The sequence below is a fragment of the Podarcis gaigeae genome (genome assembly GCF_964106915.1).
Source record: "Podarcis gaigeae genome assembly, chromosome: 13".
Lineage (NCBI taxonomy): Eukaryota > Metazoa > Chordata > Lepidosauria > Squamata > Lacertidae > Podarcis > Podarcis gaigeae.
Genome location: NC_139689.1, coordinates 698544 through 725864, shown reverse-complemented (window position 1 = coordinate 725864; position 27321 = coordinate 698544). Strand labels below are relative to the sequence as shown.

At 51.2% G+C, this 27321-nt stretch overlaps 1 protein-coding gene across 5 annotated transcripts; it reads left to right on the top strand.

Moving 5' to 3' along the window:
* ACHE (acetylcholinesterase (Yt blood group)) lies at positions 1–27194 on the top strand. Of its 5 annotated transcripts, none has more exons than XM_083706712.1 (5): positions 1–118; positions 18098–19620; positions 21201–21367; positions 21844–21989; positions 25942–27194. In XM_083706712.1, the coding sequence occupies exons 2-4, from the start codon at positions 18122–18124 to the stop codon at positions 21954–21956; spliced, it is 1779 nt and encodes a 592-aa protein (XP_083562838.1). In that variant the 5' UTR covers positions 1–118; positions 18098–18121; the 3' UTR covers positions 21957–21989; positions 25942–27194. The 5 variants fall into 5 exon arrangements, with proteins under 5 accessions (XP_083562838.1, XP_083562837.1, XP_083562835.1 ...); XM_083706713.1 differs by lacking the exon at positions 1–118 and adding an exon at positions 8393–8471 and having other exon boundaries at positions 25942–26065; XM_083706711.1 differs by lacking the exon at positions 21844–21989 and having other exon boundaries at positions 3–118.
* The last annotated feature ends 127 nt before the right edge of the window (positions 27195–27321 follow it).

The following is a 27321-nucleotide window of genomic DNA, read 5'->3' as shown; positions in this document are numbered from 1 at the left end:
GGGGCTGGGGGGGCGCCTCTGCTGCTGCTGCTGCTCCTCTCGCCCCCGCCAGCCCGGAGTCGGCAGAGGCAGCGGAGCCAGAACAGCGGCGCCCTCGTCCTCCTCCTCTTTGGCCCAGGTAAGGGGCAGCTGCTCCCCCCGCCCGGAGGGAGGGGGGTCAGTGGAGCGAAGGACACCCCCCCCCAAAGGGCTCCCTCCTCGGCCTCTGACGCAGCCGCCCCGGCATCCCTTCTCCACCCCCCACAAATCCTGTTTCCCCAAATCTGGTCATCTCTCTCTTCCGCAAAAAAAGGCTGGGGCTGGAAAATGGGAGGGGGCAGGCCTGGGAAATTACAGCACCCCTCTCCCCCCATGTGGAGGTCGGGGTGCCCGTGACAGGCTGGCGCGTGCCGGGGAGGGGGGCCCAGGTTCTGACTCTCCCTCCCGGGCCGCTGTTTTCCTAAATCCACCCCCCCTCCCACCCCGCAGGCTGTCCTCGAACGCGCAGCTCCCTCCGGCTCCAGCCCCATCTTTCCCGAGTCATCTCCTACCCCTACCCCGCCACCAGTTTCCTATTCCTTGTCCGCCCCCCCCCCCAGCGCCGCCCCCCAGTCCTCTATCCCTCTTTCTCCATCGCCCCTTCCCTGCTCCGGTTTCTCGGCACCTGGCCTATGTTTGTGGGGGCGATCGAGGACGTCCTGCCTGGGGGTTTTCCCAACCGGGGAGGCGGGGGGCTGAGCAAGGCCAGAATGTTTCGTTCGTGGGGGGGGGGGGCTCGTGCTTGGAGGAAACACCTCTGAGAGTGTGAAGAGTGCGCACCCCTACAAAGATGTAGAGCGCGGAGCTGGACATGCAGGGGAGGGGCATCTTCGGATGGAAAATCATTAGCTGGGGGGGCGGAATCCTGGCTTCTCCCAGGTGGGGTGAGGCTGTCGGGAGATCCGGCGGGGGTGGGGGCCTGGGAACCTCCGTTGGTGCAAAGAGAGAGAGCAAAGGAAGTCCTCTGCCTGTGCGCCTGCGCACCCACGCGGTGGGGGGGGGCGCTGTGAGGAGCAGCGGGTGGGTAGCAATCCAGCCAGGCGCTCATCTGGAGCCAGATGCGGCCCTTAATGCGCTCAGCTGCACTTGGCTGCTGCAGGAGGTGAGGGGGTCCGCCGGGCGCATCCCCCCCCAGGTCAAATCAAGGCTGTCTCTATGGCCACCTCCCCCTTGTTTGCAAACAGAGCAGCTGCAGGAATCAAAGGGAGGGAGGGGGAGGGGAGAGCTATTAAAAGCCTGGCCAGGCTGGGGGGGGGGCGCTGGGTGTCCCAGAAGCATCCAGGCTAAATCTGCCCCTCTCCCAAATGCTTGGAAGGAGCCACAGTGGTGGGGAGGGGGGCATGTGCTCCCCCACCCAGGAGCATCTAAACACTCACCAGACTTGCCACCCCCAGCCAGACATGCAGACTCGGTCTCCCACCCCCTCCCACCCCCCAGCGGTGGCCTGATCCCACCCCCTCCAACATTTCCCGGACGTCCTATTCCACACCCGGAAGCTTCTCCTGCGTTTGATCTCATTGCACACATAGATGTCATGTGCACACAGACCTCGGTCACCTTGAGCCAAGTGCAACCTCTCCACCTCACCTACCTCACAGGATCGTTGTAAGGAAAAATGTGTGAGGGGAAGGGATTGTGTGCAACACTTTCCACAGATAAATGGAAAGAAATAAAATGTTGGCGGTAAGCTTCCTTGAGTTCCTGTCAGGGAAAAAGGTGAAATAATATTAGTAGTAGAAATAAAATAGACTTGAAAGAGAAGTTGCTGAATTACAACATATTACTAAACTGAAAACCATGGAGAGGCCTGGTCGGAATAGAGATATTGGATTCTTCTCTCATTACATATGCTAAAGCTATTTTTGGTCATCTGCATACCATCCCTTGCTTTTTCCTGTAGGACTAATTACAGTCTTTAACATTCATCAACAGGTTTACAATACCCATTGAGTCAATCACCCATCTCCCTTCTGAGGAAAACCCTACCCGGCACCACCCTCCCACTATATAGAAGGGTCTGGTGACTTCTGTTTCACTGTATCTGAAGAAGTGTGCATGCACACAAAAGCTTATACCCAGAACAAACTTAGTCGGTCTCTAAGGTGCTACTGGACCTTTCTTTAGTAATAGCAATAAACATTGTTGTTTAGTCGTGTCCGTCTCTTCATGACCCCCTGGACCAGAGCATGGCAGGCCCTCCTGTCTTCCACTGCCTCCCACAGTTTGGTCAAACTCATGCTGGTAGCTTCGAGAACACTGTCCCACCATCTTGTCCTCCGTCGTCCCCTTCTCCTTGCGCCCTCCATCTTTCCCAACATCAGGGTCTTTTCCAGGGAGTCTTCTCATCTCATGAGGTGGCCAAAGTCTTGGAGCCTCAGCTTCAGGATCTGTCCTTCCAGTGAGCACTCAGGGCTGATTTCCTTAAGAATGGATAGGTTGGATCTTCTTGCACTCCATGGGACTCTCCAGAGTCTCCTCCAGCACCAGAATTCAAAAGCATCAATTCTTTGGCGATCAGCCTTCTTGATGGTCCAGCTCTCCCTTCCATACATCACTACTGGGAAAACCATGGCTTTAACTATACGGACCTTTGTCGGCAAGGTGATGTCTCTGCTTTTTAATATGCTGTCTAGGTTTGTCATCACTTTTCTCCCAGTAATAAACATACGAGAGAGTAAATCCTAATGAACTCAATGGGACTTACTTCTAAGTAAAAATGCTGAGGATTGCAGCATCAGGCTCAGTTTACAATAACGGAATAAACACTCCCTGTGTTTCCTAAGAAGTGGCTGGTTGCTTTTTTCTTTTTTTTAAGTAACATTTTAAGATCATGTGCAAGTTTTTAAAACCATATTCTTTTTAGCTGACTTCCCTCCCCTCCACTTCTTGGTTCCATTACATTAAGCTTATATTCTTAAGAATCCAATTTTAAAACCTTCTTCATCTTATTACAAGTTACTTTTAAAAGTTATACTAATGTAAATGTCTAAACACATGCTGAATAGATATTCTTTGAACATTTACCCCTTTTTAAAACTCAAAGTCCTTCTTTCTTTGGCTTCATATTAACTAAGTTGTCCTGCACTGTTCAATAGTTTATTCAATAGTACATCTTTATCTTCTTTGGCGTGGGTTCTTCCTTAGGTAGGAACTGGCTGGTCTTGGCCTGGAATTCTCAAGTACAGGAACAAAATCTTTCACTCATTGAGTCCTGTACATCTCAATATCATCACTTCGATTTTTTTTTAACATTAATCATTTCCCACATACTCTTCAAATCTTTATGCATCTTTTCCCAGGCCTTTTAAATAAATTACACATTGCCACCACAAATAGTAACCTCTTACGCATTTTGCCCTCCCTTCCTACTTCTTCTCTATCACAGTCAAAGCCTCTCAGATCTTTTCACATATAATACCATTTTTGTCTTGTACTATTCTTACTTTCCCTTGTATTTTCCTCGAACCTCCTCTCTCTACCATTTCCACCTTGGTGGTTTGTGTATTCGCCTCTCACAGCCTCTGCAAGTAAGTTATTATTTTTACAAATTTGAGAAGCTGCCTTATGGACATCTTCTTTTACCTGATCAAACAATTCTCTTTTCATGTCTGAAAGAAAACCATGCAATTCATCTCTTCTAAAAGAACATAAGAAGTGGCTGTCTGCCGAAGCATCACAATTAAAGAATTTATGGCAGGCTGGCAACATTTCCCTTCAAAATTATAGGAAAGGCTTCATACGCCAGCGTCACTATTTTTTAATCTGGTGCAGGAATTTTATTTTCAGTTCAAACAGGACTTTGCATCTACACACCACTTCTAATTGTCCTCTGAGACGAGGAGGGGAGGGGGAAAGGGACATTCCAGGACCAAATCCGTAACCGGGATGACTTCTGTCATTCTGGGACTGTTCCTGGAAAGTCAGGAAACTTGGAGGGTATGTGATCCTGTGCCTTGCGTAGGAAGTAAACACCTCCCATCCTTGAGCTTGACCCCTCTTGCAGCAGCACAACGTCCTCACCCCAGGGGCAGGCAGAGTCTCTTTCCTGTTTGCCCCCACCCCCGGAGAGAGAGGATTTCCCCGTTGTGTTTACAGAAAGCCCTTCCTCTTCCCCTCTTAGCCTGAGCTGAGATGGAGACGCTCCAGGGATGCTGTCCAGAATCTCAATGTCTGGAATATGTACAGCAGTGCCAGGCTGCCTCTGGGCATGTGCAGAGCGCTTTGCCCTCAAGGAACAGGAGCCAGCCCCCACTCCACACTCTTCTAGGCTGTGGGCAGGTTTCCAAAGCTAAACTCTGTAGGAGTTCATTGGCTGGAGTGAGCTAATTTAAGGGTTAGGCTGTTCTCTGGCAGACAAGTGGGTGGGTGGCTTTCTGTCAATCTCAAAGTAACTGAAACACTGCCTTGGTTGTAAGAAAGACCGTAAGCAGAGCTGGATCAGGCCAAAGGAGGCCCACCTAGTCCTGTTCTCACAGTGGGAATCTAGACAAACCACCTCTGGACCTGGAGCTTCCGCAGGAAGAGCTTGTTGGATCAGACCAAAAGGGACCCATCGTGTCCAGCATTCTGTCCTCACAGTGGCTGAAGGAGATGCCCCAAGACAACGCAGGACTTTGGCTGGGGCCCCATAGCAAATTTGGGTCATGGTGCCCCCAATAGGAGAGGCAGTACATAGCCCTTCCCTCCATGAATTTCCCCCATCCGCTCTGAAATTGGCAGACAACACTATATTAGGAAGAACTTTCTGACAGCAAGAGCAATTTGATGGCGGAACAGACTCCTTGGGAAGGAGCTGGACTTTCTCCTTCATCAGAAGTTCTTAAGCAAAGGTCAGGTGGTCGTTGATCGGAAATTGTTTAGCTGGGATTCCTGCATTGCAGGGGGTTGGGCTAGATGACCCTCGGGGTCCCTTCCAACCCTGCAGTCCTCTGATCTTCTGGAATTCCATCATTTTCATGACATGCTTCAGAGAGAAGGCCCTTCCTTTGATCTCTCCTCCATCTCCCAGATTCCGTGCAACCCACACATGAAAGGGCCTCTTTCACGCACCCGATTCTAAAAATTCCAGCCTCGTCAAGAATGCCAGCAAACACTTATGAAACTAAAGGAATGAGGGGAAGGCAAGCCTTGAGCATTCACATCCCAGCTCCCTTACCACATTTCACAAACACACATCCATGCTCCAAAGTCGGATCATTTTTCCCCTGTTGCCTTTTGATGCTGGGGCTTTGGTGAGGTCCCAGCGAGGGAGGAGCTGCAAACGAGTGAGACAGCGCCCAAGAAGGCCTCATCCTGAACACCAGGTGTCCTTAATGTGACCAAAATGGAACCCATCAGAGAACAGGCACGAGGAACAAGGAGGCGTTTGCTCGGCAATTCCAGTGTACAGTTACAGATATGGAGACATGGAGAGACCTGGTCTGAACAAAGACATTGGATTCTTATCTCATTATACATGACAAAGCCATTTTTCACCTTCTCACCCCTTGCTTTTTCCTGTAAGACCTATTGCAGTCGTTAAGAGTCATCAACAGGCTCATCACAGCTATCTGCCAATCACCCATTCCCACCACCCTTCTGAGTAATACCCCTCCCCACCTTCTCACTATATAGAAGGGTCTGGAAACTTCTGTTTCAGTGTATCTGAAGAAGTGTGCATGCACACGAAAGCTCATACCAAGAACTAACTTAGTTGGTCTTTAAGGTGCTACTGGAAGGAATTTTTTTTGAATTCCAGTGTAATGCTTGTGTTTTCCTGCTGTGCGAATCAAATGAAAGCAACACACTCTGGAACCTGCCTTGGGGCCAGGCGGCTTGGAAGAGCCTGTCTCCCTTTATGAACCTGTCCTGGGTGCTCAGACCCTCAGGGAACACCTTCTGTTGGTCCCACCAACATCAGAGTCACGGCTGGTGGTGGAAGGAGACAGGGAGAGGCTTTTCTGTCTGCTCCCAGATTGTGGCATTTCCTCCCAAGAAAGACCAGACTGGCTCCCTCCTTCATTTTCTTTGGAAACTAAGGTGCACTGCACTGTTAGTTGCTGGTTCTAAATGTACTTTGGTCTATTTTAAATCCAATTTTTAATTCCTATTGCTTTAGTCTTCCAGTCTCCTCTCCTTGCAACTTCGCTGTCTTTACCTCCCCCTCCCTCCCAGGCAGCCTCCTTTATCTCTACCGTCCCTTATTGCCGATTAGCAGCTTTGTTTCAACAAAGCTTTTTTCTTTCAAAAAAAAAAAAAGCATGGTCTGCTTTTTGCCCCTGGGCTATTCGGCTCCAGGGACCACACATTTGTTCCATAAGACACACAGACATTTCCCCTCACTTTTTAGGAAGAAAAAAATGTGTCTTGTTTTCACAACTTTGATCCCCCATTTGGAAAATAAAAAAAACTTTGGCAATACAGTCAAACCTTGGCTCCTGAACACCTCTGTTTTGGAACGTTTCAGCTTCCGAACACTGAAAACCCAGAAGTAAATGCTCCTGCTTTTGAAAGCCAAATGCCTTCTGGGGAGTTCTCCCCCCCCCCTTCCTCTATTGACTTTGCTGATCGTCCTTTGATCCTTGGTTGTTGAATGTTTTGGAAGTCGAACGGTCTTCCAGAATGGATTATATTCGACAACTAAGGTTTGACTGTATCAGGATCACAGTCCCAGTTTCTTTCAAACTAGGAGAGGATACACAAACACACACACACCCCTTTGTGGTCCTTTAGCTCCATACAGACCACAAACCAATTATCAAGAGTCTCTCGAAAACCCTCCAAAACTACTTTAAAGACAATGAGGTAGACAACATAACAACCCTCCTCCTTTGGGACGCCATGAAAGCAGTCACCAAAGGAGCTTGTATAAAAGGAAAGGCATCCCTTAAAAAACAAAACTCAAAAAGTAATGATGTCAGCCGCCTTGAATCCCACCTTGTAAGAAAAGCTGGATACAAATGCATGAAATCATTATCATTGACTCATAGAAATGCTGATGGTCAACAGTTGACTCTCTTTCCACTGGAGGCTCCCAACATGCGACCACGTCTCACAGTGGAAGGAGCGCATCAGCGAGGGCCATGTGCCCGGAACTGTGCCAAGACCAGCTTCTGGCCCTTATTTCTGAAGGTGCCATGAGCACCTTGCCTTCCCCTGCTGCTCCTGATCTCATCCTGTCCTCCCCGGAGTTTGCAGTCCCTCCTGTTTTTGTATCATCTGCAGTAATGTGTAAGAAGCAGACTTGCAGGCGAGAAGGCAGGCTACAAATTCTGAACCACGAAAAACCAGATTCCGTAATCACGTGCTTGCTGAGCTTTTGCTAGCCAGGGAAGTCGAGAGGGGCTCCTTTGCAAAGACCCGGAGAGCTCTGCATGCAGGAAAATGCTCTTCTTGAGCCCAGCCAAGGATAAGCCTCTAGTAAAGGCTTCCAAGAGCAAACCACAAATATCACCTCTTTGGCTCACTTCCTTTTGGTGGGCAGAGCTGAATAAGGTACAGAAAGGGAGTTGTGGAGAATCGAGAGGGAGCAGTGATCCTAAAACAGGGGTCAGCAAACCTTTTCAGCAGGGGGCCGGTCTACTGCCCCTCGGACCTTGTGGGGGGCCGGACTATATTTTGGGGGGTGGGGAAATGAACGAATCCCTATGCCCCATAAATAACCCAGAGATGCATTTTAAATAAAAGGGCACATTCTACACATGTAAAAACATGCTGATTCCCAGGGCTGGATTGAGGCGGCGATTGGGCCAGATCCGGCCCCCGGGCATTAGTTTGCCTACCCATGCCCTAAAACCTGACATTTTTAAGCCATGACTATTGGGAGGTGAGAACGACACGTTTCAGAAGCAGCGCCTCTAGTCCCCGGGAGCATTTTATTATATTCTTAGCAAAGGCTCTGGGGAAGCCAGCTGAGACCCCTGCAAGTGGCAGCTGGTGGATCTTGCAGAGTTGCCCAGTGCCTGCTCTAAGCACCACTCTCCTGTCTGTCTCTCTGCAGGCTACACGTGGCATTGGGCTGAAGGGTGCATGGAGGCCACAAGACGCAGGTTCCCCAGCCCAGGATTACTATGAAAATGCACCCATCTCTGCATGCCCCACATCCTTGGCCTGCAGCCTCCAAGTGCAGGTTCCTGGGAGGCAGTGGGCCTCCCACCCCCTGGCCCAGCCAGCTCCAGGGGTTGCACCAGAGACCTTCAGCCTGCAAGGCAAGTGCTGTTGCCACTCAGTGAGACGGCCCTTCTTCTCTTTTTGGCAAGGGGCCAAAGACCTGGGTGGTAATCTTGGGTGCCCCCTCCCCCACTTCTGCTGTTTATTTACTTATCAAGTCTGCAGATGACACAAAACAGGGAGGGGCTGCATGCACTTCTGGAGGACGGGATTAGAAGGAGAGCAACAAAGGAGAGCAGGACAGGGAGGTGTGACAATGAGGTTCGGGGAAGACAAACAGAAGTAGCAGAGCCAAGACAGGGCAGGTGAGAGGGGCAGGAGCGACTTCTGCCAAATTCCTTTGGGGTGCCTCATCAACAGGTGGCACCCTCCCGATGCTGCTGGGGGGCTGCAACTCCCACTATCCCTGGCCAGCCTGGGGACACCTGGGGTGTGTGTGTGTGTGTGTGGCATAACCCATAGCACCTGGAAGGCTTGAGGATGGCAGAGGTCAAGGCTGCAGTCCTCAAGAAAGTGTTACGGGCAGGGGGCAAGGAGCAGCACCCCCCTACCCAAAAGAGGCAGGGAAATGGGGAGGAGGGGAGGAAGAGAAAGACGGAAGCAGCGGGTTAGGCTAGATGACCCTTGGGGTCCCTTTCAATGCTGCCGTTCAATTATTCAATGTCTGACTGGCAGCCGAGATAGGAGGCACCTTTCTCCGGAAAGCAGGCGGGGAGCTCTCTCTGGGGCACAGGCAGGGTGAGGGGCCTCCAACTGCCCCTCATTCCAGCTCCTATTTCGACTTTGGGGTGGGAGTCACAGGAGGGGAGGGGGGGAAGTGTCTCCTTCCCTGCTGAACTGCAGGAGTGATTGGGGGGGGGGGTGCTGGCAGCATGAGCCCTGGCACTCGGATGGCGGGGTTTCAGTTTCCACTTGCTAATCCTTGGGCAGGGGACGCATTAGTTCCGGCCGGAGGGTTTCCTGACAGGCGCATGACGAGTGATGCAGATGGCACTGTCAGGGAGACTGACCCCCCCCCTTCAAAAGCCACGGCAGAGACATTCTGCTGCAGCAGATCAACACCCAAATGCAAAAACGGCTGTCATTGCAAACATGGTTTCATCCTGGCAGGAATACAGGGGTATTTTGCTCTGTGTCCCCCCCCCTCGTGCCCCTGCTGGGAGAAGGGGGAACAAGTGTCCATTTTATGTGCAATGCCCCCCCAAAAAACTCTAGGAACCAGACCAGCATTGTCTCCCCAGCAGCTACAGGAGGGCTGATTCTGCCCTCCGCCAAAGGGGGCACACATATGCCCTCGCCCCACCTGCCAGCGCATCAGGATACCTAATGGGTCAGAGCAAATGATTCCACCCCCCACCCCACCCCCATGTACACACTCCCCCCCCCCCGTCTCCCCATATCACACACAGCCAGCTGGTTTATTTTTGACCCGGGTTCTTTTAATAGCCGAGCAGCTGCTGGGAGGACATCCCAGAATAGAAACTGGACATCCGAATCCCACCCCACATAATGCACACTTGGGGTCTCCATTACACTCCTTCCCTGGCCCCACACGGAACAGTGACCCCACCTCTAAGGTCCACAGGGGAGAATTTGGGTGGTAATTATTTTTTTGAAAACCCTCTTCTGATCCCCAAGGAAGCACAGGGACTTCCAGTGAGTTCACAGAACTGCAGAGCCGGAAGGGGACCCTGAGGGTCATCCAGCCCAACCCCTGCAATGAAAGCTCTGCTTGAAGACCTCCAAGGAAGGAGAGTCTGCCACCTCCTGAGGGAGCCCATTTCACTCTCAAGCAGCTCTTGCCGCCAGAAAGATCTTCCTGAAGTTGAGTCGGAATCTCTTGTAACTTGAAGCTGTGGGTTCGAGTCCTCACACAGATTTGCATTAACATTGCGATATCAGCAGTTTTATTTCCAGCTCATTTCCTAATGATCCCTAGCATGGAATTCGCCTTTTTCTCCACACACAAAGTCAACATCTTCGTTGAGGGGAAAGGGGCTTGGCTCCGTGGTTAGGCCTGGGAGAGACCCACTGCCGCAGGGATCCATGGTCTGACTCTGTACAATGCAGCTGCCTATGAGAAATCCCCTCACATTATCTTCTTCTTCTTTGGCAATCACTCATTTCTCCCTTTCGTCCTGAGTTCGAGTGTCTTCCAAGCCCGGGACACCTTTGGTCAAGGCTATTCTCCAACTGAAGCGCTCGCAGGCCAGTGTTTCTCAATTGTCGGTGTTTATACTGCATTTTTTTACATTTGCCTTGAGAGAATCTTTAATCCTCTTTTGCTGACTACCAAAGGGAAAAGCGGGCTATACAATGAATATAGAATAATAATCAAAATTGTAATACTAATATGCTGAGGGGCTTGAGGCGTCTGGGGAAGAGGAACCTAAGGAGCGCCAGGACTGAAAGCTGAGGAAATCTTAATCTATTTTAGCATTTCAACTTTTGTATGTTTTGAAGTACACTTGTGAATCTCTCTCTGGTGTTTTTTTAAATATTTTTTATTAACCAACCAATCAAATCACATCACATCACATAAATTCCGAATTACAAAGCCGAATTTTAATATTTTTGTTGGGGGGGCCCATATTTGAAGTTCCGAAGGGGATTCCAATCATCTTCTTGCTGCTGCGTTAATATCCACAAATCTGTCCAAATAATGTTCATAATTCTATCCAGTCTTATCTTGCTGTTTCCACATCTCATCTTATTCGTATATTTTCTTCTTCTTTTCTTTATGATCTCTTCTGATAATCTCCTTAAGCAGACAAACACCAGTTATAATCCTGTGTGAATTTTTCCGTTCGTCCAATCATCATATCGAGATGGTTTCCATATATCATCACTTCCATAAATAAAAGCACTCTTTCCATCATTAATCTTCGCAAATCTGTCGCCTTCTTTAGTCCCTCTGAGGAGGCTCGCCCACAATATGAAAACAGATCCATTCCTCCTCCCAGACATAAGTCTTTCGACAGAACTTGCCAAAATGGCGACGCTATTTTTTACTGCGTCATCCCAAAGCTCTTAAACTTTCCACGATCTCCTTAAAACATGCTTTTGGTTAGAAAATTATCTCCACACAGTCTTAAATCATCAGCTTAGGTAATTTAAATGGCATTTATGACTTGTGACTTGGGGGGGGGGATTCTTGGTTAATCACATAGAGAAAAGAAAGGAAAGTTTTTCCCCCTCCCCCATCCAGTCCCGTTGCCGGACATACCGAGCCTTGGTGTGTCTTCTCATGATTTATTCCTGTTCCTCCGACCCGTCTTGTTTCTCAGAGATCTCTTCAGTTAGCAGTCTTTACTCCCCATTCTTCCTTGAAATATGTGCATTTGCTTCCTCCTAATTGTTTCTTTTGAAGTTGCTGCAGCTAGAGGCAACGTCCAGGAGCACCGAGATCCGCACAAGGGCTTTCTGCCTAGTGCCCCCACCCCCTCGAGTTCGGGGGTGGTATAGGGCACAGCAGGCAAGGGCAGTCCCCCCCACTCGCTTGGGGGGGCCGGGAGGCTGCTTACTCCCATCACAGCCTCTTAATTACCTCGTGTGGGTCGGAGAGATGTTATTGTCGGCCATCTTCCAATGCGCCCCTAGTGCCCCCCGAATCTCTCTCAGTTTTACTGCTTTCTCCTTTGTAAACTGCTTCGAGGGGTCTTGGTTTTTTTGTAATCAAAAGGTGTGTAGGTATAAATAAATAAAATAAATGGGTTGTTCCTGAGGAGATGCTTTTCCTCCTCAGAAAGGGGACCCTTTTTCTCCTCAGAAGAGGCCGGGATATGAAGAGAGTGAGCAGAGGCCAAGGAGGAGCCGGCCTCCCCCCTCCCTCCGCCTGAGGCCTTTTCCCGCCTTTTTCTTCCCCTCAGAAAGTGCTAGAAGATCTGCCCCTCCCCCTCTCTCCTCAGGCAACGGAGGCGACATTCGCTTGCTCCCTCAGGAGGATTTTCTTTCCTTCATGGGGATTCAAAAGGTTGTTTCTTGTCCTCAGGGGCAACTTATTTATTTCCTAACATTTATGTGCTCTTGATGGAGATGTGTGTGTGTGTGTGTGTGGCAGTTTGGGAAAAAGGAGGCCAGGCCCTCATAGCCGGAGGCCTCCCAAACAGCCACCATTTTATATCCATTAATTCATGTACTGTATTTTTCAGTGTACTGTATTTTTCCGCCCCCATGTATAAGACGCCCCCTACTTTTGGGGACCCCAAATTTAGAAAATGGGCATATGCACTATCCGTGTATAAGACACCCCCAGATTTTTAACCTTATTTTAAAGTAAAAAAACCTAGTCTCATACACGGAAAAGTACGGTAATTCCCTCAGGTACCCATGAGGAGTTTTAGGGGGTCGCTGGCCAGAGGATGCCTTGGGGTTCCCCTCTGGATTTGGCAAGCATGGCTTCCTCTCAGCACGTTTCTCCCTTGCGTCCTGAGTTCGAGCGCCTTCAAAGCCCAGGACCCCTTTGGTCAAGGCTGTTCTCCAACTGGAGCTCTCGCAGACCAGTGTTTCCCAGTTGTCAGTGTTTATACTCCATTTTTAAAGATTTGCCTTGAGAGAGTCTTTAAACCTCTTTTCTTGACCACCAGTATTATGCTTTCCATTTTTAAGTTCGGAACAGAGTAGTTGCTTTGGAAGACGATCATCAGGCATCCACACAACATGACCAGTCCAACAAAGTTGATGTTGAAGAATCATTGCTTTGACACTGTGCTTCTTCCAGTACACTGGAATTAGTTCGCCTTTTTTCCCAAGTGATGTGTAAAAAAATTTGGAGACAACGTTGATGGAATCTTTTGAGAAGCTGGAGATGGCATTTATAAGTGGTCCATGTTTCACAAGCAGACAGTAATGTTGGTAGTGCAATAGCTTTGTAAACAAGCATTTTGGTTTCCCTGCGAATGTTCTGGTACTCAATCGGAAGAAAGCTGCACTCGCAGAGCTCAAGCAATGCTGGATTTCGGCATCAATGTTGGCCCTTGTGGAAAGATAACTGCCCAGGTAGAAGTGATTGACATTTTCCAACGCTGCACCACTGAGTTGGATTTGTGGCGCTGCAGAGGGGTTCTTTTGTTCTTGTTGGTGCAGCACTTTGGGTTTTTTGGATGTTGAGTGACAGGCCAAGCTTTTTGTAAGCTTCTGCGAAAATATTTAGGATGCTTTGGAGGTCATCCTCTGAGCGCGCGCACACTACGTTGTCAGCGCATAGTGAAGCTCTGTGACGGAAGTTACGGTAACCTTACTCTTTGCTTTCAGCCTGCTTTCATCTGTTCAATATATAATTTCTACCCTGTTGTGGAGTTTCCCTTCAACGAAGTGTAGGATCATGGCAATGAAAATAATGAATAGAGTTGAGGTGATAACACATCCCTGTTTAATACCCAATCCCACTGTGAATTTTCACTCTGAGAGCCATATGTTATGGATTGTTTCTGTCATATTATCATGGAGGAGCCAAATGATATTCACAAATTTATCTGGGCAGCCAATTTTTAAAAGGACAGTTCACAGGGCAGTATGATTGACAGTGTCAAAGGCCTTAGTCAGATCAATAAATGCCATATACAGGGGCTGGTTTTGCTCTCTGCATTTTTCTTGAAGCTGTTTGAGCAGTGAAAATCATATCCACTGTCCCCCTAGAAGGTTGAAAGCCATTTTGGGATTCAGGAAAGGTGTCCTCAGATATAATTTGGAGACAGTTTGCTAAGATCCTTGCAAGAATTTTGCCATCCGTAGAGAATAAAGAGATGCCTCCACAATCCGTTCTGTCACCTTTTCTAAAGATTTTGATAATTTTGGCATCCCTAAATCTGCTGGGATCTCCTCCCAGATTTTTCCGATGAGCTTGTGAAGTTGCTGTGTAAGTTCAATTCCACCCACTTTGAAGACTTTGGCAGGAATCCCATCAGGCCCCCTGGTTTTGTTGTTTTTCATTTGGTTAATAGCTGTACACAACTCTCCCAGATTTGAGGATACCGGAGGGGCCACTAGGGGCACATCAGAAGATGGCTGACAATAACATCTCACGAGGTAATTTGGAGGCTGTGATGGGAGTAAATAGCCTCCCTTACCCCCCCCCCCAGGATTGTGGGGAGGCTGCCCTTGCCTGCTGTGCCCTATACCACCCCCAAATTTTGGGGGATGGGGGCACTAGGCAGAATGCCCTCCTGTGGGATCTCGGCGTTCCTCGACGCTGTCTCTGATCCGCGCCACTAGCTGCAAGAACTTCAAAAGAAACAATTAGGAGGAAGCAAATGCACATATTTCAAGGAAGGAGGGGGAGTAAAGACTGCTAACAGAAGAGATCTCTGATAAACAAGACGAGTCGGAGGAACAAGAATTAACCAGATGAAGACACACCAAGACTCGGTATGGCAAAAGGACTGGATGGGGGAGGGGGAAAAAACTTTCCTTTCTTTCCTCTATGTGATTAAACAAGAAACCCCCCCCCCCTTACAAGTCAGAAATGTCGTTTGAAGGACTTAAGCTGTGGATTTATGTCTGTGTGGAGATAAACTTTCTAACCAAAGCATGCTTTAAGAAGAGCGTGGAATGTATAAGGGCTTTGGAATGACGCAGTTAAAAATACCGTCGCCATATTGGGAAGTTCTGTCGGAGGACTTAAGTCTGGGAGGAGAAATAGAGAAACAGAGCTATTTTTATATTGTGGGTGAAACTCCTCAGAGGGACTTAAGAACAACAGCTCTGTGATTAATGATGGAAAGAGCGATGTTATCTATGAATGCGATGATATATGGAAACCATCTCGATTTAAGGATTGGACGAACAGAAAAATTCACACAGGATTATTATTGGTGTTTATCGGCTTAAGGAGATTATCAGAAGAGATCATAAAGAAAAAAGAGAAAATATACGAACAAGATGAGATGTGGAAACAGCAAGGTAAGACTGGATAGAATTATGAACTTTGTTTGGACTGATTTGGACATTAACGCAGTAGCAAGAAGATGATCAGAATCCCCCTTCGGATCTTGAAATATGGGTCCCCTCAACAAAATTTTAAAATTCAGCTTTGTAATTTGGAATTTATGTGATGTGATTTGATTTGATTTGATTGGTCGGTTAATAAAAATTATTTTTAAAAAAAAAAACAGATTTGAGGATACTGCAAGCTCATCTCTAATTTGTTAAAGCACTTGCTCTCCAGGTAGGCCAGGGTGGATCCCACTGCCTGATGGATCCGTGGTCTGACTCTGTACGATGCAGCTGCCTACGAGCAATCCCTTCTCATTCCTGACCACAGGAGCATATATATGGAATATATTTTTGCCGTGATCTGCATCAACTCATGCTTGCTTGCCGTATTTTTTGCTCCATAAGACACACTTTTTTCTTCCTAAAAAGTAAGGGGAAATGTCTGTGCGTCTTATGGAGCAAATGGGTTGAATTGCCCAGGGGCAAAAAGTAGATCATGCTCTCTTTTTTTGAAAGAGGGAAGTGGGTGTTGAAACAAAGCTGCTGATCCTTTGCCTGATCGGGAAGAGAGATAAGGGAGGCTAGAGATAAAGGAGGCTGCCTGGGAGGGGGGAGGGAAAGACAGCAAACTTGCAAAGGGGGGAAAACAGGAAGACCAAAGCAATAAGGAGAGAAATTAGAAGAAAAGGACGAGCAAAAAACTCATCCAGCTAAGGAAAAGACACTAAGGCAAATAAGAGGGAAGGGAGTGTTGAAAGGAAACAGCTGATCTGTGCTATCGGGAGAGAGATAAGGGAAGCTAGCGGAGGCTGCCTGGGAGGGGGGAGGTAAAAGCCCATGGATCCTCAGGATTTTTACATTGGGTCACCCCAAATTCACCATCAGGTCACATAGCATGTCAATGGCTACAGCCTGCACCAAAAGAAACACGCATCCACTGTTTCGTGGGGCCGCAATGGCACAAAAACATGGTTACAAAGCACAGATCCACTTGGATCCTCAGGATCCTTTTTGCATTGGGTCACCCCAAAGTCACCATCAAATTACATGTCTGTGGACACAGCATGAACCACAAAAATTATACATCCACTGTTTCATTCAGAATATTTTTTTCTTGTTTTCCTCCTCTAAAAACAAGGTGCGTCTTATGGTCAGGTGCATCTTATGGAGCGAAAAATACGGGTGCATTGAATTGCATTTGCCATCTTGCCCCCCATGATTTGAGAGGTCCTTAAGCAATTTGGTATCACCAGTAAGCTTGGCGGCTTCACTCTCTGTGTGGCTTATGAGCAAACCCCCAGCGGAGGAATTTAAGCAGAGAGTTGTTTGGCCATCTGTTGAGGTTAGCTAAGATTCCTGCCTTATAGGGGACTGGACTAGATGACCGCTGGGGGTCTCTTCCAACCCTACAATTCTGCAATTCTATGTTTCATCCCGATATCAATTCCTGGGGGCCTCCACGCTCTGTGGAGAAATGCCCTATTTATTCCTATTTTCTGCTTCCTGTTTCTTAGCTAGTCACTGATCCGTAGCAGGCCTCTCCTCTCCTCCCACAACTGCTAACCTTTCTCAGCAGCCTTTGGAGAGGCACTTAAGGAAAGAAAGCTTTCTGAATGTCTAAATACACAAAGGCTTGAGGGTGTCAACAGAGGACTCTGAAAGGCTAGCGAGAAAGGGGGGGGAACTCCCCAGGCCAGAAACCTATTACGTTCACAAGAGCAGGGTGGGACCACAAAAGCAAAAGTCTTGGGTGTCAGAGGCCACACACCCAGGCATGTGCCACCCCCTCCTCCGTGGCTTCAGCACCCTCACCCACCCTGGGTGGCACTGAGGGTCTGGATTCCTTCCTCCACCCCCTGGAAAGACCTTGAGTCAAACACCCACCCTCCCAGGAGACTGGTGGGGGCTGAAGAAGGGGAAGGGGGCCTCTCAGATGGGGGCACTGAGGCACCTGAGAGGGGGGGGCTTCTGGCTTCTTTTAGGGCAAAAGCGAGTCTTTTGACTCCCACGTTGGCATAACCTCCAAGTGTCCTGGTTTCTGATTTGATCCCAGAATGTCCCACTTTTCCTGCTTGTTTTTGTTTTTCTTGCTTGTGTTGGTCCAAAAGTCCAGTTTGAGTCCTGTTTGAACTGACAATAAAATCCCTGCATCAAATGAAGGAAATAGTGACGCTGGCATGCAAAACCCTTCCTATGGTTTTGAAGGAGAAGGTCACCAATCTGCTTTAAATTCTTTAATTGCAAGGCTTCCACAGCCAGCCATTTCTTAGGAAACATGTGGAGTGTTCGTTCCTTTTTTGTAAATGGAGCCTTACACTGTCTACTCAGAAGTAAGTCCCACTGTATTCAGTGGAGCTTACTCCCAGGTAACTGGGTCCAGATTGGGCAGCCTTCCAATGCAATCCTAGACATTTTTACTCAGTAATAAGTCCCACTGAGTTAAATAGGATTTATTCTCTGGTATGTTATGGATCATTCTCATGTTGTTGTTGTTACATCCTGTCTCTTTCCCTGACACGGACTCAAGGCAGCTTACTGCTAAAATTTCATTTCATTCCATTTATCTGTGGAAGGTGTTGCATTTGATTCCTTCCTTCACACATTTGTTCTTTACAACAATCCTGTGAGGTAGGAAACATGCAGCTGTCCCTTGTGAGGATTGAACCTGCAATCTTGGCATTCTCAACGCCACGCTCTAACCAACTGAGCTATCTGCACAGCTGAGTGTCAGGCTCCCTGCCTGAGCTGGAGGCTCTGGGCCCGCTCCTCCACTTGAACCCAGGGCCTCGCCCTTCTCCTCCGGCCCCTGAATCGGAGGCAGAGAAGGAACCTGCTCCTCTCCCCTCTTCCTCCCCCTGTTGCCTGGCCTGCGCTGATATCAGCCTGCGCTCCCTTTATCAGACAGCAGAAGGCGGGCTGGGCAGGCCGGGCCCTGACTGTGGCAACTGCAGGCGGCTAGGCAGAGGCCTCTTCTAACCCTCTCCCCTTTCTCCCACAGGTGCCCCCCAGGCAGGCTGGCACGATGCCCGCCTCGCGGCTGCAGCCCCTCTTCCCCCTCCTCCTGGCCTTCCTCGTCGGCTTGGCCCAGGCGGATGAGCTGCTGGTGGCCACCCAGACCGGGCGGGTGCGTGGTATCCGTGTGAGGGTGCTGGATGGCCAGGTCTCGGCCTTCCTGGGCATCCCCTTTGCAGAGCCCCCCGTGGGCCCACGCCGCTTCCTGCGCCCCGAGCCGGTCAAGCCCTGGAGCCACGAGCTGGACGCCTCGTCCTACCGGCACGCCTGCTACCAGTCGGTGGACAACACTTACCCTGGCTTCCACGGGACGGAGATGTGGAACCCCAACCACAACATGAGCGAGGACTGCCTCTACCTCAACGTCTGGGTGCCCTCTCCCCGCCCCAAAAACGCCACCGTCCTGGTCTGGATCTACGGAGGCGGCTTCTACAGCGGCTCGTCCTCGCTGGATGTCTACGACGGGCGCTTCCTCACCTACACTCAGAACGTGGTCCTGGTCTCCATCACTTACCGGGTGGGGGCCTTCGGCTTCCTGGCCCTGCTGGGCAGCCAGGAGGCCCCGGGCAACATGGGCTTGCTGGACCAGCGCCTGGCGCTGCAGTGGGTCCAGAGCAACATCCAGTTCTTCGGGGGCAACCCCAAGGCTGTCACCATCTTTGGGGAGAGCGCCGGCGGTGCCTCGGTCAGCATGCACCTCCTCTCGGCCCAGAGCCGGCCCCTCTTCCAACGGGCCATCCTGCAAAGCGGGACGGCCAACGCTCCGTGGGCCACCATCACCCCGGCAGAGAGCCGCCGCCGTGCCACGCTGCTGGGCAAGCGGGTGGGCTGCCACTTCACCAACGACTCTGAGCTGGTGAGCTGCCTGCGCACGAAGCACCCGCAAGAGCTGGTGGACGAGGAGTGGTCGGTGCTGCCCTACAAGAGCATCTTCCGCTTCTCCTTCGTGCCCGTCATCGACGGGGACTTCTTCCCGGACACCCCCGAGGCCATGCTCAGCACAGGCAACTTCAAGGAGACGCAGGTGCTGCTGGGCGTGGTGAAGGACGAGGGCACCTACTTCCTCATCTACGGGGCGCCCGGCTTCAGCAAGGACAACGAGAGCCTCATCAGCCGAGAGGACTTCCTGGACGGCGTGCGCATCGGGGTGCCGCACGCCAACGACATCGCCGCCGAGGCCGTGGTGCTGCAGTACACCGACTGGGAGGACGAGGACAACCGTGAGAAGAACCGGGAGGCCATGGACGACATCGTGGGCGACCACAACGTCATCTGCCCCGCCATGCACTTTGCCCGCCGCTACGCCGAGCACGGCAACAAGGTCTACGCCTACTTCTTTGACCACCGTGCCTCCAACCTCATGTGGCCGGTCTGGATGGGCGTCCCGCACGGCTACGAGATCGAGTTCGTCTTCGGGCTGCCGCTCAACGACAGCCTCAACTACACCCCCGAGGAGAAGGAGCTCAGCCGCAGGATGATGCGCTACTGGGCCAACTTTGCCCGTACAGGGTAACGAGGCTGGGGGAGGGGGCAGGTGGGGGCAGAGAAGGGAGGGAGGAAAGGGGGCAAAGCTCCCTTCCCACGCGGGGGTGGCGGGATGCAGGGGAGGGCCTTCTCTGTGGCGGCCCCTGAGCTGCAGGACTCACTCCCCACAGAGGCACACGTGGCCCCTTCATTGCACAGCTTCCGGAGAATGCTGGAGATGCACCTCTTTGCCCTGCCCTTTGGCACTTGAGGTGCATGTTTTTAGGCCCCACCTTATTTTACAGTTGCTTTCTTGAACTGTTTTTAATCTTGTGTTTCAATGCTGTAATCTGCCCTGCAACCAGGGCAGGTATTTCATTAATTAAATGCTTGAAGAAGCTGCCAGTGGGGTCACAAACAGGGCCCTGGGCATAGGTCAATTGGGGGAAGATTCTCAGGATTCAGGTTTATTTGCAGGACTTGGTTAGATTTATTTATATCCCCCGCGCACACAACTAGAAAGATGAAAAATGTTCCTAGTTATGGATGGTGTTTGATTGTCTGGCCGGTTTTAAGTGAGAATTACTGATTGGGGCAATCAGGAATCAGCAATATTTCCTTAGTTTTGATTTATATGTAGCAACCAGGCTATTCTGTCCCTCAATATAGATATTCAAATTTCAAAATGTTGACCCTTGACCATGATGAGAAAAACCTGGGTTTGAAATTTAGAATATACAGACCCACCACTTTTGATTTCTGCTCAGGTGTGTCTTGAGTCTGTGTGAGTTTGTCTGGGCAAACAGCAGGAAGAGAAGGGATTAATACAAATCAGTCTCTGAGCGGCAAGGGACTCCAGACGCTTCCCCAGGGCTCAGTTTCCTTGGAATGAAGGACAGCAGACATGGGTTTAGAATACGATGGAGGGGATCACAGTACTAAGTACTAAGACCTCAACGGACCTTGCTTCTCGGTTAGTCGCAGCTCTGCATTCTGCACCAAGCAAGCAGGTCTCTGTGTCTCCAGCTCCTGGGCTGCTTCCAGCTCGGCTCACACACCTTCTCTGGCTCCTCCTAGGTGAGGGGACTAGAGGAAAGGCCCACCCACCAGCCTGGAGGGCCCCCGCACTTAGTTGCAGCTCTTGCAACCTGGCCGGTTCTTTTGGGATGTTGAGGAGGACACTTAAGCGGCCAGCTGAGGTCGTTGTCCTACAAAGAAACTTGTCTGATCAGTTCAGCAACAGAATCTGCCATGAAATTCTAACCCTCCCTGGGTCCTGGACCCCAAGGCTTGGAAGGGACTTGAGGCATCATCCAGACTGACCCCACCCCATATCCTCAAACCCACAGCAAGGGAAAGGAGGAGAGCCAGTACTTTAAAGAACAATGAAGCACTGAGCCAGAAAACTGGACTAGTCCTGGCCCTGTACTACTGTTGTTGTTGTTTTGTATACCGCCCTCCAGCCATGGATCTCAGGGCAGTTAACTGCATAAAAATACAAGATAAAAACACCCAAAATGCAGCATCTCCTGCTAGGTTGACCCAAGCACAGAGGCCAGTGCAAGAATTCCGGGGGGGGGGGGACTGGTCCAGAAACTGACCTCTCACTCTCTCTCCCCACGCAGGAACCCCACGGACCCCTTGGACAAGGAGGAGTCCTGGCCCGTCTACAACCTGTCTGATCAGCAGTACGTCAAGCTCAACACGCAGCCGCTCAGCACCGACCGCAGCCTCCGGGCACAGATCTGCGCCTTCTGGAACCACTTCCTCCCCAAGCTCCTCAACGTGACCGGTGGGTCAGGGCCCCTGGCGGGGGGGGTGGCTGCTGAGAGTGGGTAGGGACATGGGGGGGGGGAGAGAAACAGGAAAAACACAACCCAGCCCAGGAATTGGGCCGCTCCTTCGAAACAGATGCAGAAAATCCAGCCCCCTCCCCAGGTCTTCTTCAGCCGGCCCCTTGACTGCCCCCAGCCGCCAAGTCTCCCCAAATCCGATCTTTTGCTTCCCACCCCTTTCCACCAAGAACGACCTGCTTCTCCAGCCTCATCTCCCTCTCTCTCTCTGTCTTGACCAAACTGACCTCTCACTACCACAGCAAAAGGTGATGCGTTTGTGGGCAGCCCGTGGCTGCCTCCTCCCTCCCTGCTGCCATTGCAATCTGGGGGAATGGCAACTTTTCCAATGAGTGTTGAGCCGGGCCTTGCACCCCCACACTCCTCTCTCCTCTTTGCCCAAGGGTTTAACTCCTCATTCTCTTCTCCCTTGTAGAGTCTTCCAGGCATTGTGCTGAGTCCAGCTGGGGGCCCGGGGGGCCCTCCGCCCCACTGGTGGTCCTCTTCCTCCTCCTCCTCCTCTACCCCCCATGGCACCTCCTGTCCTGAGCGCCCCACGGATCACACTGAGAAAAGGAGCAGGTGGAAGCCGCTGCTGCCTGCCGCAGACTGGCGGAGGGCTGGGCCTTGGGGGAGGGGGCTCAGCCTAGCTGCTGCCGCTGCTGCTATACATGGACTGGGAGGTCAAGAGGGGCCTATGCCCAGGGGCGCCGTGGGAGCAAGAAGGGCAGAGGGGTGGGCAGGAGGCAGGGACTCACTGGGCATGCAGCCCCACAGGAGCCCACAGGCAGCAAAGGCAGGCTGCCCTTTTGGCACTGCAGCGGATTGACTTTGGGAGACCCGTGAGCATGGATTTTGTGGCGTGCTGCAAACCAGAATGAGCCGTCTAGGCAACTGAGCCCCGCAGTTCTTCCGTGACAATCCTGCTTGTCCCAGAACCAGCATCTGGACCCCTGAGAGCCCAGCAGTGCTTCCCCTTTGGGCTTGGGGAGAACAGTTGGATTTCGGGAACGCAAATTCAGATTTTGGCAACTGAGTGGAGGGTTTCCACCCAGTTGCAGCGGGATGGAGTGGAGGGTGTCTCTGGTTTTAAGGGCAAAGCAGATAGAGGGGGAGACACTGAGCCCCTTCTCACCTTTTCCCAGTCCACCCCCCCCCCCACTCTTAGCACCACTGCCTGCCTTTGGCAGGGAGGTGAGCCATTGTGTGAGGGAGCTCAGCACCCCGTGCCCAGGCGCCCCAAAGCAGACCTCCCACCCACCTTGCAGCAAATGTCTGGTTCAGGCACAGTGTCAGGATGAGTCAGGGTCTCTCTCTCTGTATGTATAGCTTGTTTTCAATGGTTTTATGGTTCTGATACTGTCTGGTGTTTGGTTGTTCTCGTTTCATGTTCACATGCTTGAAACTTTGTGGGTTGTGTGTTCCTGAGGTCCTTTGTTTGGGGGAATTGCAATAAGAATTTCAAGCACAAAAAGTCTTTGACGCTTTGCAATTTGGGGGGAGGCGAGGCATGCAGCAAGTGGGAGAATCCTCTCTTTCCATCTGCTCTGCAACTGCATGACCAGAGGGGGAAACAGAGGTGGGGGAATTTGGGGCTGGGGGTGAAGAGGCGGGTGCATGGGGGGTGCATAATGTGTCTGCAAAGGGGGTTCAGGGAAGGCCTTTTGGGGTGAAGGGAGGGGCTGCAGGAGGAAGCATGCTCCATGTTCTGTTGGACTTAAAGGCACACAGATATTGGGGGGGGGCTTCATTCCATGGTGGGTGATCCCTTTCTCAGCCTGGATGTGGCCCCAGACCCCTTTTCACAGGGGCTTCTTGGGGGCCACCAAAATGCCAATTGCAGAGATGGCTGCAGCTTTGGTTGTGGGGAGTGTGTTAGATGTGAAGTTTGGGGTCACCCTTTGTTTAGTCAAGGAGTCAGGGCTGTAAGATGGGGTTTGGAGGCAAGGCACATAGATAGAAAGATAGATAGATAGATAGATAGATAGATAGATAGATAGATAGATGATAGATAGATAGATAGAGAGAGAGAGAGAGAGAGATGATAGAGATAGATAGATAGATAGATAGATAGATAGATAGATAGATAGATATAGATAGATAGATAGATAATGATGATAGAGAGAGAGAGAGAGAGATGATAGATAGAGATAGATAGATAGATGATAGATAGATAGATAGATAGATAGATAGATAGATAGATGATAGATAGATGATAGATAGATGATAGATAGATAGATAGATAGATAGATGATAGATAGATAGATAGATAGATAGATAGATAGATAGATAATGATGATAGAGAGAGAGAGAGAGATGATAGATAGAGATAGATAGATAGATAGATAGATAGATAGATAGATAGATAGATGATAGATAGATAGATAGATAGATAGATAGATAGATAGATAGATACCGTACGTTCTGGCGTATAAGACAACTTTTTAACCCAGGAAAAACTTCTCCAAAGTTGGGGGTCGTCTTATACGGCGGGTATGGTTGTGGGGACGCAGAGCCACCTGTTGGGAAGGAGGAGAGGGAGCCGGTGAGCGCCCCAATCGGGGCTTGCTCACCTCGCCTCGGGCTGCTGCTGCTGCTGCTGCGACGGCAGAGGCAGCGGAAGCGGAGGGGTGCGTGCTCTGCCCCTGGCGGCGCTTGGCGGGCTTTAGGTTGGGGGGCTCCGGCCTGTGCCTGCTCCTCGCCTTGCCGAGGGTCTGGCAGCTCTGGGCCCATCTCCCTCGCTCCAAGGAGAGGCAAGCAAAATGGCGTCCGGAGCCAGAGCTCGGGGCCCGTGCTGTCTGTGGTCTGCGGCGGGGCTCGAGGGCGGACGGCGTTTCTTGGTGCACGGACTCGCCACCTCGTCCCAAACCACAAACATGACAAGAGGGACACGGAGTGCGCGGGGAAGTCCCCGCCCCTTCCTCTCCGCCCCCCCCCCACGAGGAAGACCAGAAACAGGTGGGGGTAGTCTTATACGGCGAGTATATCCCTAACTCTATATTTTAACTGGAAAAGTTGGGGGTCATCTTATACGCCCAGTCGTCTTATATGCCGGAAAATATGGTAGGTAGGTAGGTAGACCCTCCAGCCCAGAAAATAAATGGAGCTGAGTGATGAACCTCCGAGCTCCTGGCCCGCAGATCATGCTCTTAACCGCCCTGCTGCTGCCGCAGCTGTCTTTAGCTTGCTAATGCTAACCACTCTTTCTTACACCTGGGTGTCCTCAGTGCATCGGCCCCACTCTCAATAAATCTTCTGCTTGGCCCACCCAAAGACTCCCCTCCCGGCCCCAGAGCTCTGAATCCAAATCAAACTGCCCTCCTTTCAGATCCTTCTAGGAAGCCATCCCAAAAGGGTTCCCACCTTCATGCACCTCCCAGGCTAGCAGCAGGTGCATGAGGGAAGGGAAGCTGCCTCCTGCCAGTGAGAGAGGTGCAGTGGTTAGAGCGCTAGATGATTATTATTTATTTTATTTCTTAAATTTGTATACCGCCTCTTCATAGACTCTCCTTCGTTGGAGGCTTTTGAGCAGCGGTTGGGTAGCCTTCTCTCAGGGATTCTTCCGCTGGGATTCCTGCCTTGAAGGGGGGGCTGGATGACCCTCGAGGGGTTCCTTCCAACTCTATAATTCCAGGATTCATTGGAGGTTTTTAGGCAGAGCTTGGCTGGCCGTCTGTCAGGGATTCTTGAGTGGGGGGTCCTGCATTGCATTCCTAGCCATGAAGCCCACCAGGGTGACTTTGGGGCAGTTACTATGTCTCAGGCCAACTTCGTTTTTGTGAGGATAGAATTGGGGGCGGACAGAGTCAGGCAGGCTGCTTTGGAGAAAAGTTAAAAAAGGTGAACTTCACAGTGAAATCTCTGCTGGAGGAACCCACTTTCCCCTGTCCAATTTGTACACCAAGACTCTGGGTTTCAAGGAATTGTAGAGCTGGAAGGGACCCAAAGGGTCATCTAGCCCAACCCCCTGAAAAAGCTACATTCATCACGGGAAATCCGCGTTTGAGGGAAAAGGGTCCCTGAGGCAGAGGTGCTGTGAGCCAGGCCACCTCTTCTATCGCAGCAGGAGAGACACAAATGTGCCCTCCTCTACAAGGTAGAGGACGGAGGAAGGAGGAGACAGAAGCCAGCATCCCTAAGAGGTATCAGCCTAGTATTGGAGGGAAAGGGATGGCGAGAGGATGATGCGGTCAGGAGAGAAGCTGGGGGGCTCCATCTCCCCCTGGCCACGCAGGACCCACCCCCCACACCAGTGAAAGCCAAATTGCATTCTCAAAACTCCCCACAGACAGAGGGAGAAGAGAGATGGAGGAACATGTCCCCGTCTGACCCCAGGTGTGGAGTCCGGGGTTCTGCAGTGGGGAGGGGGCTTTGGAGCCTGGTGAGTCTGCATCCCCCCCCCCCCCCGCAAATGCGCTTTGGCCTCTTGGCAGCTCTTCCTGCCGCTTAACTCTATTTCCTTTCTCCTCCTTTCTCTCTCCTTCCCTTCCGCCCTTCTTGCTTTTCCTCCGCGCCTGCCCCCCCCCCACCCCAGACAACATCGAGGAGGCCGAGCGCCAGTGGAAGCTGGAGTTCCACCTCTGGAGCGCCTACATGATGCACTGGAAGAGCCAGTTCGACCACTACAGCAAACAGGACCGGTGCTCAGAGCTGTGATGCAGAGGGGGGAGACGAGGGAACAGCCCCTCGGCCCCAACTCAGTCAAGCAGCTCGAGGAAAACCCCCATCAGCCCCTCTGGTGACACTCACCCCAACTCTCCCCCCACCCCAACCCAAACACCTTCCAGTGCAGCTGGATCCCAGCTGATCTGAGTGTCCCTAATGGACCCCCCCCAACTTCCCTCTCCCCTGCCCACCCCTCCAGCCACCCAAAGCCAAGAGTTGTGCCCATCATCACAAGCCACCCGTCCAAGCCTCCGGGCGCCCCCATCAATCTAGCTGGCCCAGCCTGCCAACACCCCCACCCCAAATCTCCACCACACCCAGAAACAGGAACCGGGCAGCAAGTTGATCTACTGCTTCCGTACTGGGGTGGGGGACACAGCACCCGGCCTTCCCAAAGATCCCCCATGGTCCCGCGGTCACCAGTTCCCAGACCCCCCCACCAACTGGCCCCCCATCGTAGCACCCCAAACTCGTTGAACCCGCCCCCCTGTGGTTCCTCCCCTTTGCTGTTTGGGACCCCCCCCCCCCAACTCCTGACTCTTTGCTGTGATTTGTATATAATGTTTATTTAAAGTGGGGGAATGTGATAGATAAATAAATAAATACACACACATATATATATAAATATAAATATATATCTATATTTGGACTGTATAGCAACCGGAGCTACAGGCAACACTCCCCGCCCTCCACATGCATCGCCACCCCCATCATTCACTCTGATTTCCCCACACTCCAAGGGAATCCATCCCCCAAGCCATCCTTAGAGCCCACCCCCAAATACTTATTACCGTAGAGCCTTGGCCAGCTCCAGGGCCTGGCCCCCACCCCTCAAAGCAACTGCTCTCCCAAATCCAGACACCCCAAAAGCCCATCTGACCTGCTGTCCCTATTATCAGCCCCGACCTCCGGACAAGCCCCGTGACTTAAGGGCCCCTTCGGAAACAGAGAGAGAGAAAGACCCCCTCGCGGACCCCTGGAGAGCTGGGTCCCCCGCCAAGTCAGTCTGCCCCCCCTCCCCTGCCCCCAGCCTCCCACCTCTTCCGCCTGCATGGCCAGCACCTGTGGAACTCCAACCTGTGTGTGAACTCCTGCAAAACCCAATAAAAAGACTTAACCTGGTGCGGCGTCTGTGTGTGTCTGTGATGGGCGGGGAGGGCAAAGTGGGCCGGAACCGGGGAGGGGGCGCTGGGTGGGCAGGCAATATGAGGCAGCAAGGCTCAGCCAGTGGGAAACCAGCCAACCTCTG